The sequence below is a fragment of the Littorina saxatilis genome, linkage group LG1 (assembly GCF_037325665.1).
Source record: "Littorina saxatilis isolate snail1 linkage group LG1, US_GU_Lsax_2.0, whole genome shotgun sequence".
NCBI lineage: Eukaryota > Metazoa > Mollusca > Gastropoda > Littorinimorpha > Littorinidae > Littorina > Littorina saxatilis.
Window position 1 is genome coordinate 68246066 of NC_090245.1, and position 12500 is coordinate 68258565.

Below are 12500 nucleotides of genomic sequence, written 5' to 3' on the forward strand. Positions count from 1 at the left end.
TCTCATATGCCGTGTTAGTGGCATGTAGCTTATCATCCACATTACCAAATGATGAGTTAGTATACAATTCCCAGCGGCTAACAGAAAACACAAGTGTTATTCCGATAACGTACTGGTCAGCTAGACCAGTTTGGAAGACTGACTCGATCGACTCTGTAGCAGACAACACAGAAATACGACTACATCAGTTCAGTAAATGAATGGTTTCAGAATTATTATTTCAAAGCAAGAACAATCGTAATCGAAAACGTGTAAGGTTCAGAACGTTCTTACCATATATAAGATTTATTAGCAGCCTGCCTCATGCGTACAGACTCAGTGCAGACTGCAGTCGTTCCATTGCCCAGGTTGGCAGGTAGCCTAGCAGACGACATTAACCCCGCTCAGCAAATTGACATGTTGGGCAAATGTGAACGAAAAAACGATGGGGATATAATACGTGTAGGGTTCAGAGCATTCTTACCGTTCATGTTTAGTATCAGACTCCCCGATGAGCGAAGATAGAACACGAGAAATGTGCCACATTTGTTTTGAAAATGTGCGAACCGTCGAGTCCCGCTTTGAGTCAATTCAAGGGGAGTCACTCCGCATAGTCAATCCGTCGAAGCTCGACTGGAGGTTTCGAATCGCAAATAATGAAGAGCCTTTCTCCGAGTTCAAATGAGGTCTCTCTGAAAGATCATCACTGTTCAGATTAACGCTACACTGGAATTTACCAACAGAAATTAAAATGCGTGTGACGAAAGCACGACACACTTGAGACACCCCACACAAAAGTAGATCTTTACTGTGCACGACCTGACCACACAGTTATGCCTATTCAAATGCGCATTGCAAAATGTGCGTTTGGAATCTTCTTTTTTCTATGGCGGTACTGACAATATCGTTATTGAAACAATCCCAGTGCACTAAGGGATTTATAGAGCAAATCTCGAAAATAATTATTGAACTCAGCGCTATGCGCTTCGTTCAATAATGAATTTTCTCGATTTGCTCTATAAATCCCTTAGTGCACTGGGATGTCTCAATAACTTAAATAATAATAATAATAAATGAGCATTTATATAGCGCAACATCATAACTTAACAATTATGCTCTTAGCGCTTGACAAATTTAAAATTAAAACACAGTTATACAAGCATTTACATCTACATTCATGGTCAACAACGCTTAATTAAATAGAGTCATCTCACTCACTTGCCCAGCTCCAGCTGTGACACGTCAATCTCCGTGTTGCCCATGGGGTCGTCATGGAGACCGCGGTCGTAGTCGAAGACCTTGATGTTGACGGGCTTATTGACGTCCTCGACGGGGATGGTGAACGTCTCGTCCCACTTAGGATTCAGGTTCTTGTAGATGGTCTTGCTTCGGTATACCTGCTTGCCCCCAATCTTGAATTTCACGTACGGATCGCTCGTCCCTATTTGTGGATACAAATTATATAACCAAAGTTATGGGGTTGAATGAAGAGGACTATGGACTGTCCGATTGTCATGTTACTGAACTGTATTGCGTTCCAGTCACTAAAATGTGGGGTAAAAGGGAAACAACTATAGGCACAATTTGACGGCGGTCCCACAATGAAAGACACAACAGCCAAGACCGAACCATTACTAATTGCTGTGAATCATGCAAACTAATGCTGTGCAAATTAATCTTTGTTAATTGTGTTTTCTACAAATTCAGCTGTCGTCATTCTAAATTGAACTGTCTCTCTCGCAAAAAAAGAACATAAACTTGCTGAGAGAATGATTAAATGCCTGTCACTTCATTCAATGTGTTTCCCACATTATTTTGTGGAAAGCTCACAGTAGCGAGACCACCGGATTCAGAACTATTGATTTTGGTTTTTCACAGCACGAGCTGCAGTCGTAAGTATGTCTTAGTTTGCAGTTGGCTTCTTGTCTGGTTTCCCTTCTCCTGATGGATGAAAATATCGCCCCACACCCAACTTTCATTCGTATCCGCTTTTCACCTGAACTCTTTCACCTCAAGACACTACAACATATTTAATGTCAGTCGCAGTGACAAAATACCCAGGTTTTTAGAAGTTTTCGTGACATAAGATTGTCTTCTTATTTGCAGTTTTCCCCTTAGTTCAAAAGTAATTGTAAGCTCTCACAGATTCGTAATGTGGCCAGCTTATCGTCACGCTCATAAGATAATTGCCTATGTCATTTTTTCATGTTTTGAGAAAAAAGCAAAAAACTTTCTTGGGTTTCTGAACAATCTGCCTATCTGATTTTAGTTATAAGTTGCAAACTGCCTATCTCGAGCGGTGACAGCTGGATACACGTGAGATAAAGAGCTGACAGCAATATTTTCAATCAGCAAAACTGTATAACAACCCACAAAGAGCTTTTGAATACTTTCACATTCTCAAAACAAGTCTTCCTGTATCATACAGAAAAAGTGCCTAACTCAAGAAACGAGATCGGCAGTTTTGCTTACGTTACCGTGGCAATGGTTTCCGATGGTCTGAGAGTTTGTACTCTCTAACACATGATAGATACCCTTCCAGTAGCTTCCCCTGTAGTTTCACTACAGAAATGCCTAACACTGAGATAGGTACTTTTCTTATGAGCGTGACGTTATGTGTTATCAAGTACGATGCTGATACTGCCTTCTAGAGTGCACATGCCACTTTTTTTTTTTGGGGGGGGGGGGGGAGGAGGGGGGAGGGGGGGGGGTGCAACAAATTGCTGGTGAAATTAACAAAACAAAACAGACAACAGAACGAATATGGTTTCATAATGGTTTTGTTGAGAAACCAACCAAGCAAACAGATAATCAACTCTTCCAACAGGAACGAGCAACATAAACAAACAACGATGCAAAACCATACATCAAAAACTCACTATCTTGTATATCTGAAAATCAAGGGAAAGAGATAGTGTGTCAACTAAAATGATCCAATGATGAAAGCGCTCGAACAGTGCATTCTTCTTCCAGTCAAAAAGTATCATACATTTCAAAAGAAAACAAATGTAATACAGTGTACGAATACGTGTTCTAAATAAGTACACAACTTGGTTCGTTGCACAACCGTAAAGCATCAGAAACAAATATGTGATTCTCCAAAACTTCACTCACTCCCAACACAAAGTAAAACCACTCAAGAAAACATTTGTCCCAACAGAACTGCGAACACTTTGAGTGTGTAGCATCTGTTTTTACTCGCACAAAGTTCAAACAATTCTGAGAGAAGGACCTCTCAACGTGTAACCCCATCCTCATCCCTTAAACCAGCACACAAAGAAATGAACACATCTGCAATTCTGGAACCCCACAGTGGAACATTGACACAGTTAGTGAGTTACCTACGCTATTACTTGGTATCATCTCAGTTTTGCATCAGAATAGAAAACGCTGACTTAAAAAGTTGAATCGAAAGATTGTGTATTTGTTATCGTGTACACTGAAAACACCAACAGGAATTGGTTGGTTGTTTGGTTGGTTGGTTGGTTAATGTTTTGTTGTCTCAAGAACCCAGGGGATCATACGAGACCGATTTAACATCGATCTGGTTGTTTTTTTGTTTTTTTTCTAAACCAAGTCTTTGAAAAATACTCCACCGACACGAGGACGTCAATTTGTTGCTTCGGTTTTTAGAAAAACAAATAACCAAAATAACGTAAGTTACGTGAAAAAGTGTCACCAATACGATACATGTCCAAATATTCTAAGACACATTCAGCATCCGTATCTTACACATCAACATTCCTCGCACTCAATGAACTTTATTTCTTCCCGATAGGTCCCACGGTGGTGTTTGCAATGAGTCTCACAACGAAGATTCTCACTGCCATGGGTGCAATCTATTCCCATGTGCCTTATCGATTATGTCACCCGAACGCTGTGTTTGCGTTACTCTAGCTCCCTAACACAGTCCGGTATGATCTATGTTCATCTTCTTGTTAGGTCCTCTGGTGGCTGCAATGGGCCCCAAAACGAAGATCGTCTCGCTATCGTGTGTAAACTCCCCCTCGCAAACTTTCTTCTGGGCGACCCAGTACGAAAGTACACGAGAGACAGCTCGTCCAGAAATATGCGAATAACAATACTTAAAATTTGCGAAATGTTATCCCACTTCGTTGGTGTAAAAACGGTTCGTGGAGAAATGGCTGATCATAATACACTGGAGGAAATGGGAGAGGCCGGTTGTCTGTATTGATAAACTGTCCGGGCGGAATGTACGACTCCAACAACTATTGTCTGGGGAGAAGTCTGTGACTTTCCTATCTACAAAAATCCAAAAACTGGTTGTCCGCTAACGTTCCAAAATTCAGAATCAAGGATAGTTTTGTCAATAACTAAAAGTTCCAATAAACCTACAATTATTTTTTATTTTTTTTATTCCTATCTACAAAACTGCACGCTAAGCGTCGAATGGATCCGGCATACATAATTGTGTCGTGTTGGGGTCCCAGCAATAAGTGACGATAGCGATTCCCAAAAGTCACATTCACAAGCGCTGCCGTAGAATGAGCGCATAATGACTGAATGTAATTAGCGCTGTGCATGTGTTTCCCTTTTCCATGATCTCTAAGCAGCTGTTTCGCTAATTAATATCAAGGGATACGGCGTAGGAGGATGTACAGAGCGGCATAAACATACTCATCAATTGTCGGAGCATACTTGGCTGTGGGAGGAGGTAAATGCGCATGTCAAAACGGGAAATAAAATGAAGAGAGAACCCCGAAGTTTGCAGCAATGTTTTATTGACTAGCATTGAAATTCACGTCTATGTACACCGAGCGTATTCAACAAAGTGATCCTGAGCTGAAGGAAGAACTTGACTTAAACATAATTATGACCACTGTTTGTCTCACTGTAGCCTTTGTGTTTTTCATTTAACCACTGCTCTTGCCGTAAAGTCAAAAATAAGTTTCTACGTTTTCCATCTAAAGAACAAGTCTACGTTCACTTAAATCTACGGTGAATCAAACGGTATCCCTAAGGCCGAAAAGAATGTTCTACTTTTTCCCTCAAAGTTAGCCACAGGTGGGTTTTTTATTTTTTTATCTACGGTGGGTGTTCTCTGGTTCGTAAAACTTTTTTTTATTTTTTTTAAAGGTTCTACTAAGTAAGCCACAGTTCACTTAAATCTACGGAAGAGTATTGGGCGCCCCTGGTTCGCCGCAGGAAGCAGGGCCTAGCTATCTCTAAATCGTTCAACCTTCTCCTGAACTCTGTAGTACATCAGTTCCGGGACTACTCTCGTCCATTTCGCGGGGGAAATGACGCCGAGTCAGGGCCAGTTATCACACATTTTGGGGTCCTGAAAAATGACCTTCTCCAAATACTTTCGGGAAATCTCAGAAATGGAGCTTTCGTGTTGATATGCTGAACGACGCCAATGCATTACTCGAACAAGTACCGTCTGGGGCATTCTGCAGCTGACCTTTTACACCAAAACTGGGTAGTCTGCGTGGATGATTCCAACGCATTGGCTTATCAATTATCAGTGCTCCAGGATCGCAGACCAATCCGCTCGCCTTGGGACGAGATATGGCAACACCCTGCCCTATTCCATGAAAAGCTATGAACGACTTACACAAGATAGTCCGATTTATCTCAGGAAGTGGTCTCCAAGTTTCAAGCGTTCGAGAAGAAGAAGCTTCCACCCCTTGTAATTTCCTGGGATGTAACGACCTCCCTTATCCTCCATATGGCCGTGTTTTAACAAAACGGAAAAAAACCATGGAAGTTAAAAACGCTAATCAGAAAAGTTGTTTACTTGAGCAGGGAAACAGGAATGATCATTGTGTTGGTGTTACCGCTCTAAGATTGTTTCTGAACAAATACTCACATCCGCAGTCTCCATTTTCTGAATTACTGTCACCTAGTTTGCTTGGCATCTCCCTTGTTTAATTGTTGCTTTGTTAATTTGGTCTAAGCACAAAAACAACTCAATCCTAAGAGCTGGTCAGTAATGGTCAGAGAACGAGAGAGAGTCTGGAGTCTGGAGTCTGGATGGTTTATTGATTGGGCCTTGGGCCCATTTCAATTCGGGGTGTACACATTTTCATCATTCATGCTTCATGAAAAATAATCATTGTAATATTAATCATAATAAAAACAAGAAGAGCAAACGCTCGATCGAGTCACTTTCGCAGTTCTGAATATTATATGAGGCATCAGATGGACAGGAAGAAATTGCTATTCACAACACAATGAGTCACGTTCACATAAAATTTGAGCCCGGTCACTTTTATAGTTTCCGAGAAAAGCCCAACGTTAAGTTGTGTGTTGCCGAACAGAAAAGGCTAGTTATCTCCCTTGTTTTTCTGATAACGTTCGTAAAAGGCTACAGATGTAAATACTTTGATGTAAAGAATAATCCTACAAAGTTTCAATCACATCCGATGAACTTTGTCAAAGATATAAAATGTCTAATTTTTCCTTTGACGCTGACCTGTGACCTTGAAAAAGGTCAAAGGTCAACGAAACCATCGTTAAAGTGTAGAGGTCATTGGAGGTCACGACTAAACAAAATATGAGCCCGATCGCTTTGATAGTTTCCGAGAAAAGTCCAACGTTAAGGTGGTGTCTACGGACGGCCGGACGGCCGGCCGGACAGACTAACACTGACCGATTACATAGAGTCACTTTTTCTCAAGTGACTCAAAAATCATCATCATCGTAATGACAGTCGACATGACGACAGTGGAAACAGGCATTTACAACAGCAAAACGTTTGGAAAAGGACAGTAAGCATCAGCACAAAATCCAGTCTCTGTCGCACTTCACTCATGTCTCTCTGTCCTCTTTCCGTCCATCCATCCATCCATCCATCCATCCAGCCAGCCAGCCAGCCATCCATCCATCCATCCTTCTATCCATCTCGTGTCCCTCTGTCCTCCATCCATCTAATCAACCGTCTGACTGTCCAACCATTCATCCGTCATCCATCTATTCATCACTCCATCTATCCCTTCACATGCCCTTTCACACGCAAATCTGCAAGCAGTTATATGCATAATCGTTGCATCTCTGATACATAGCATCGCATTAACGTTTTCAAAAAAGACAAAACTTTATTACTGTTTTTTAAGCAATCGACCAAAAACAGCAAAAATAGCATACACTCAAAACAAGATCGTGCAATATCTCATATTCACTGTCCCCACTCACTGCGTATTTTAAACGCGTTCATGATGAAGGTTGCAAGTCTAAGTAATATTGGTCTGTTTGGTGTCGCTAGAAGTAGCGCCAGTTTAAAGCTTGATGGGCGGTTGTAATATTTTGCAGGTATGTAGTACTCGCGAAGAGAGAGAGAGAGAGAGAGAGAGAGAGAGAGAGAGAGAGAGAGAGAGAGAGAGAGAGAGAGAGAGAGAGAGAGAGAGAGAGAGAGAGAGAGAGAACTAGAGAGAGAGAGAGAGACAAAGAGAGAGAAAGAGAGACAGAGAGACGGACAGAGAAAAAAGACACGAGGCAGACAAGTAGACAGACAGATATTAGAAAGGCAGACAGTTCCATCCCTACAAGCAACAGAGACATTTCAACTTCAGGCATAATGACAGGACGGTACGGACATTCATAACATAATGTCCACATTTTCCCACCATGTCCCACACGCAGAAAGACATCACCCCATTTCTCACGGGACTTGACCATCCAGACAGACAGAGACATAAAGATAGACACACACAACAGACAGACAGCAGAACAAGCCAGCACCTGCAACTTACCACAGCTGTCCCGTATGACGAGGTCTTTGCCCTCCTGCAGCCGTACTTCCAGCATGAAGAATGGGTGTTCCATGAGCGCATTTTGTCTCTGCCGCAAGATCGTATCCTGCAACCACACACACAGCACATTTTCAGACATGGTGGCAAGGTCGGTATCATCATTTCGACAGATAATAACAACAGTTTCTGTATATTTTCTTACACGGGTTCGTTATCCATCAGTAGAATGACGTCAACTTTCAACGGGGATGTCTCCGCTACTTAAAAGTAACTGTTTTATGTTTCACCAACACTAATTAATGTACTCGGGTGTCTGAGCTGGATTAATACCGTCACATTAGGTCCTGCCGGAGAACCATTACGATGACGAATCGACACGACCTCTGTGTGTGTGTGTGTGTGTGTGTGTGTGTGTGTGTGTGTGTGTGTGTGTGTGTGTGTGTGTGTGTGTGTGTGTGTGTGTGTGTGTGTCTCTCTCTCTCTCTCTCTCTCTCTCTCTCTCTCTCACACACACACACACACACACACACACACACACACACACACACACACACACACACACGCTCACACGAACTGTTGCAAAGAACACAGACATTGACACGAAGCCCGAAGGTGAATCAATTCAAGCGAATGACATTATAATGCTGGTCAAGTACCCATCTCATTTTATCTCTCATGTATGCGATCACACGCTTGTCGTCACAAATAGTCCCACTGATATAATTAACGCTATTTTCTGTCGCCTAGCACGAAAAGTACGAGTGGGACGTGAGTGTAACCCCGAATTAAGACAAATCATGATTCTCTCGATGTCAATAAACTCTCCTACGTCTAGGAAGAGCACAGGCAAGGTAATCAGTATAAACGTACATCTTGCTGGTAAATTCACATTAGCCTTATCTTTCTTTATTTGGTGTTTAACGTCGTTTTCAACCACGAAGGTTATATCGCGACGGGGAAAGGGGGGGAGATGGGACATTAGCCTTATGGACCGGAACGATGTAAAAGGCACCCACAAAAATAATTATAATAATTATACATTTCAGCAAAATCGTAATGCAACGAATGATAACATACATAGCTCTATGGTTGAAAATCCGAAAGGGGATTGTTCGCAACGTAAACTTATAGTCGTTGGATACGGACATAGCGATTGTCCTGCAATGCACAGAAACCCCTTTTCGGGCAAAACAATTTTCGCGCAGACGGCAATTCCCTGCTGTTTGACAATGAAATCACAAAGAGCCATTATACAACACTAAGTGCCATTATACCAAATGGTGCTAAACTATGCAAGAGTTTCTTCGCCCGATACCTTGTTGTCGAACGTATATCAATGGATAAATTCAACGAGAACCAACCATTTATTCTCGAATATACCAGAGCACGTCAATCCGCCGTAAGACGTTTCTGCAATTACACCCCGCCCCCCCCCCCCCTTTCTCCCTCGACCCCTCCATGAGATCCATTCACCCACCCACATCCTCTTAGGAGATTAAATTTTATTTATTTTATTTTATTTTATTTAATTTATATCGCGCACATATCTCAACCACGGATTCAAGGCGCAGGGATTTATTTTTGTAACACAATATATCACGCATTCACATCGGCCAGCAAACCTCAAGCCTATCAGGGCGAGCATTCACCTTTCACGGCCTATTATTCCAAGTCACACGGGTATTTGGTGGACATTTTGATCTATGCCTATACAATTTTGCCAGGAAAGACCCTTTTGTCAATCGTGGGATCTTTAACGTGCACACCCCAATGTAGTGTACACGAAGGGACCTCGGTTTTTCGTCTAATCCGAAAGATCATTTCTTGTGAAACATCAGCCATTTTCCACCAATCTCCCCTAATACAATTCACCTTAATAAATCAGGGGGGAAAGGCTGTGTTCAGGAGACCCGCTACATTACAGAACCAGAATCATCAATAAAAGACTGCAGGCTTCCCAAATGAGTATCGCTGTTCTCCATCACGAAAGAGAACTGCATAAAAGAAGCCCTTATTTACGCCAATAAAAAAAACAATCCCTTTTTCCTGGAATTCTTCACCTGATGCAAATGAGACGCCAAGACGCACCGACTACAAAAAAAGGCAACGGGAGAGTATAAAAAAACAAAGAACTAAGGCAGCTGATGCAGTTTAGGGCAAGGAAAAATGGACAGGGAATACAAAACACCCCAAAGTCGACTGGAGAGTGCACACCGGCACAAATCTATCACAGAGAAGTGGGGTTTTTTTTTTAGGAAATGGAGTTAGTTATTCCTGGTTCTAGACAATTCCCGGTTCCAGACCTCAGCGTGGAAAGTGCAGAACTCTGGTGGGAGAAAAGCTGGTGTGCCAGAGGAATAAGCCGATGATATTGACTGAGACTTTCCAAAGTCATCTCGGGACCCGACGTCCAGGATTAGCAACACCAATGTGTTGCAATTTCCTCTACCGCTATATACTGACCTTGATTCCCGCGAGGGAAGGACTGATGATGAAGGACTTACCGCCAAAAAAACACCGAAAAAAAACACCATCGTATCTAATCAGACAAGCAAATGGAGTCAGCCGGGAGTACAAAATGGATAGAGAACGAGAAGAAGAGTAGGCACAGCTAGGAAGGCTTGCGCTGCCAAGTCAAACGATTTCAAGGAATAGGTCAACAAAACACAATTTAATACAGACAAAACCTGAGTGTTGAACAAATATTACCACAAGATTCCTCGCTATTTATGACCATTCATCAGTTCGTTTCAGTTTGCTTTCTCAGACAAAAGAACTACGGGGCAAAAGGATCATAGTCATTAACTTCAACCTTTATGCGCATGTTTGTAAGCCTGTGCAAGAGACCCCGCGTAAGCAACTCAACCCACCCACACACACACACACACACACACACACACACACACACACACACACACACACACACACACACACACACACACACACACACATACCCGCATGCGCGCTCCGAATATTTATACTTTTTCATTTACTTTCTAGTTTTGATTGGCTGGTTTACATTGCAATAAAGGGAGCGAACAAGCAAATGGAACATGAGATGTTGTTTGGCCACGAAGCATGTATTTCCGTCTTATGTACCAGCGAATGTCTCCTCGGCAAAACTTAGTGCTGTGTCAATGTAACTGGATTGTTGGATCACACTACAAGCAATTAATCGATCTAAATATTTCAGACAATCTCGTCGGTCATCATGAATAAGTTTTGGCAAGGAAACGTGATTTTCGTAAGTTTTGAAGACGCATGAAACTCTTAAAGTCACTGAGTCCTGCACGCCACCATAGAAATATAGAAGTATTTATCATTATTATCAGTAAAGCAAAAGTTTATACATAAAGTTGGACAAACGCTACTGAAGCAAATGAAAGTACTTTACGCAGCAGAAAAGTTAACTTTAAAGTCAAGGTGAAAATAAACATTGTTCGCTTGTGGCAATTGAAATCACAGCAGTAACCGATAAGTCCCATTGGCAGATTGACGATGAAGCCATCCAGGCCGACCAGATACATCCAAGCACTTTAACTCTTCTCCCTGAAAAGCAATGATCTTTCTTTTCAACTCGTAAAATATGCACAGAGGGCACAATAGCCGCTAGTGAACGAAGGGCACAGGGAGCCCCGGCGGACCATGATACCATAATCACCACCTTAATCCTTTCCTCCTCTTCCGCACTCTACGTCAGAAATCTGTGACAAGAGAGATTTTCTAGATCAATTCCACCAGACATCTCGCGTCAAAGTGTCTAAGCCTGGATCGAACTACCTCTGCCCTGAAGCCCCTGTCCGGACGTTGTACGAGCAGAAATAGTTAAGAGTTCTTGACAGGAAATCAATTCTTCTCAAACGGCTTAAACGGAAGTCGATGGAGTCAATTATAAAACTGCTTTTGAGAGGATAGAAAAGGTGAAGAAAAGGTTACACAGATACGGTCGTGGGAATCACGTCTACTCTTTCTATGCTGGCAAGGAAAAGAAAAATAAATCTTTAAAGTTCAGAAAAGTCACACTTAAATTAACCTAATAACGAATGACGGATAGATAGCCTCTGTTCTTCGGCGATAGAAACACTATATGCAGAGCATAACACGTGTAATAACAAGACGCTGGGCGTGCGTGCGTGCGTGTGTGTGTGTGTGTGTGTGTGTGTAGGTGTGTGTGTTTGCGTGCGTGCGTGCGTGCGTGTGTACGTACGTGTGTGTGAGTGTGTGCGTGAGAGAGAGAAAGAGAGAGAGAGAGAGAGAGAGAGAGAGAGAGAGAGAGAGAGAGAGAGAGAGAGAGAGAGAGAGAGAGAGAGAGAGATGATGATGATGGAACTTTATTTTTCAAGGATAGAGGTTTAAGGCGACGCCTTTTCTTACAACCGGCCCTTACTTCTAATACAAGTGTCTAATACATTTTGTTTTTTGTTTGTTTGTTTGCTTAACGCCCAGCCGACCACGAAGGGCCATATCAGGGCACAACATGACAAATAAACAAATTAAACGAACGAACTAGCAAACAATCGACAAGTAAGCAAACAAGCAAATAAACACAAACAACAAAATGACAAAGTAAGCAACATACAAATCGAAAGCGAAACATGCAACATGTTAATTGAGGTTACACATGTAAAGTGATCGACGGTAACATTCACACGATACCAACGTTGACACTAATGCCTACAATGATTATATGGTGTAAATGATGATGATGATGATGATAATGCGATGATGATGATGATGATGATGATGATGATGATGATGATGATGATGATGATGATGGTGATGGAAAATCGCAACATAAATTCCACA

General features: G+C 42.0%; 1 protein-coding gene across 3 annotated transcripts in view; it reads right to left on the reverse strand.

Moving 5' to 3' along the window:
* The window catches only part of LOC138977074 (multiple C2 and transmembrane domain-containing protein 1-like), a 99938-nt gene that overhangs the window by 73875 nt on the left and 13563 nt on the right, over positions 1-12500 (reverse strand). For all 3 annotated transcript variants that reach the window (XM_070349991.1, XM_070349989.1, XM_070349997.1), the window contains 2 exons: positions 7695-7800; positions 1198-1420 (listed from right to left, as the gene is read on the reverse strand). In XM_070349991.1, the coding sequence (XP_070206092.1) occupies positions 1198-1420; positions 7695-7800 (329 nt within the window). The remainder of the gene's footprint in view (positions 1-1197; positions 1421-7694; positions 7801-12500) is intronic.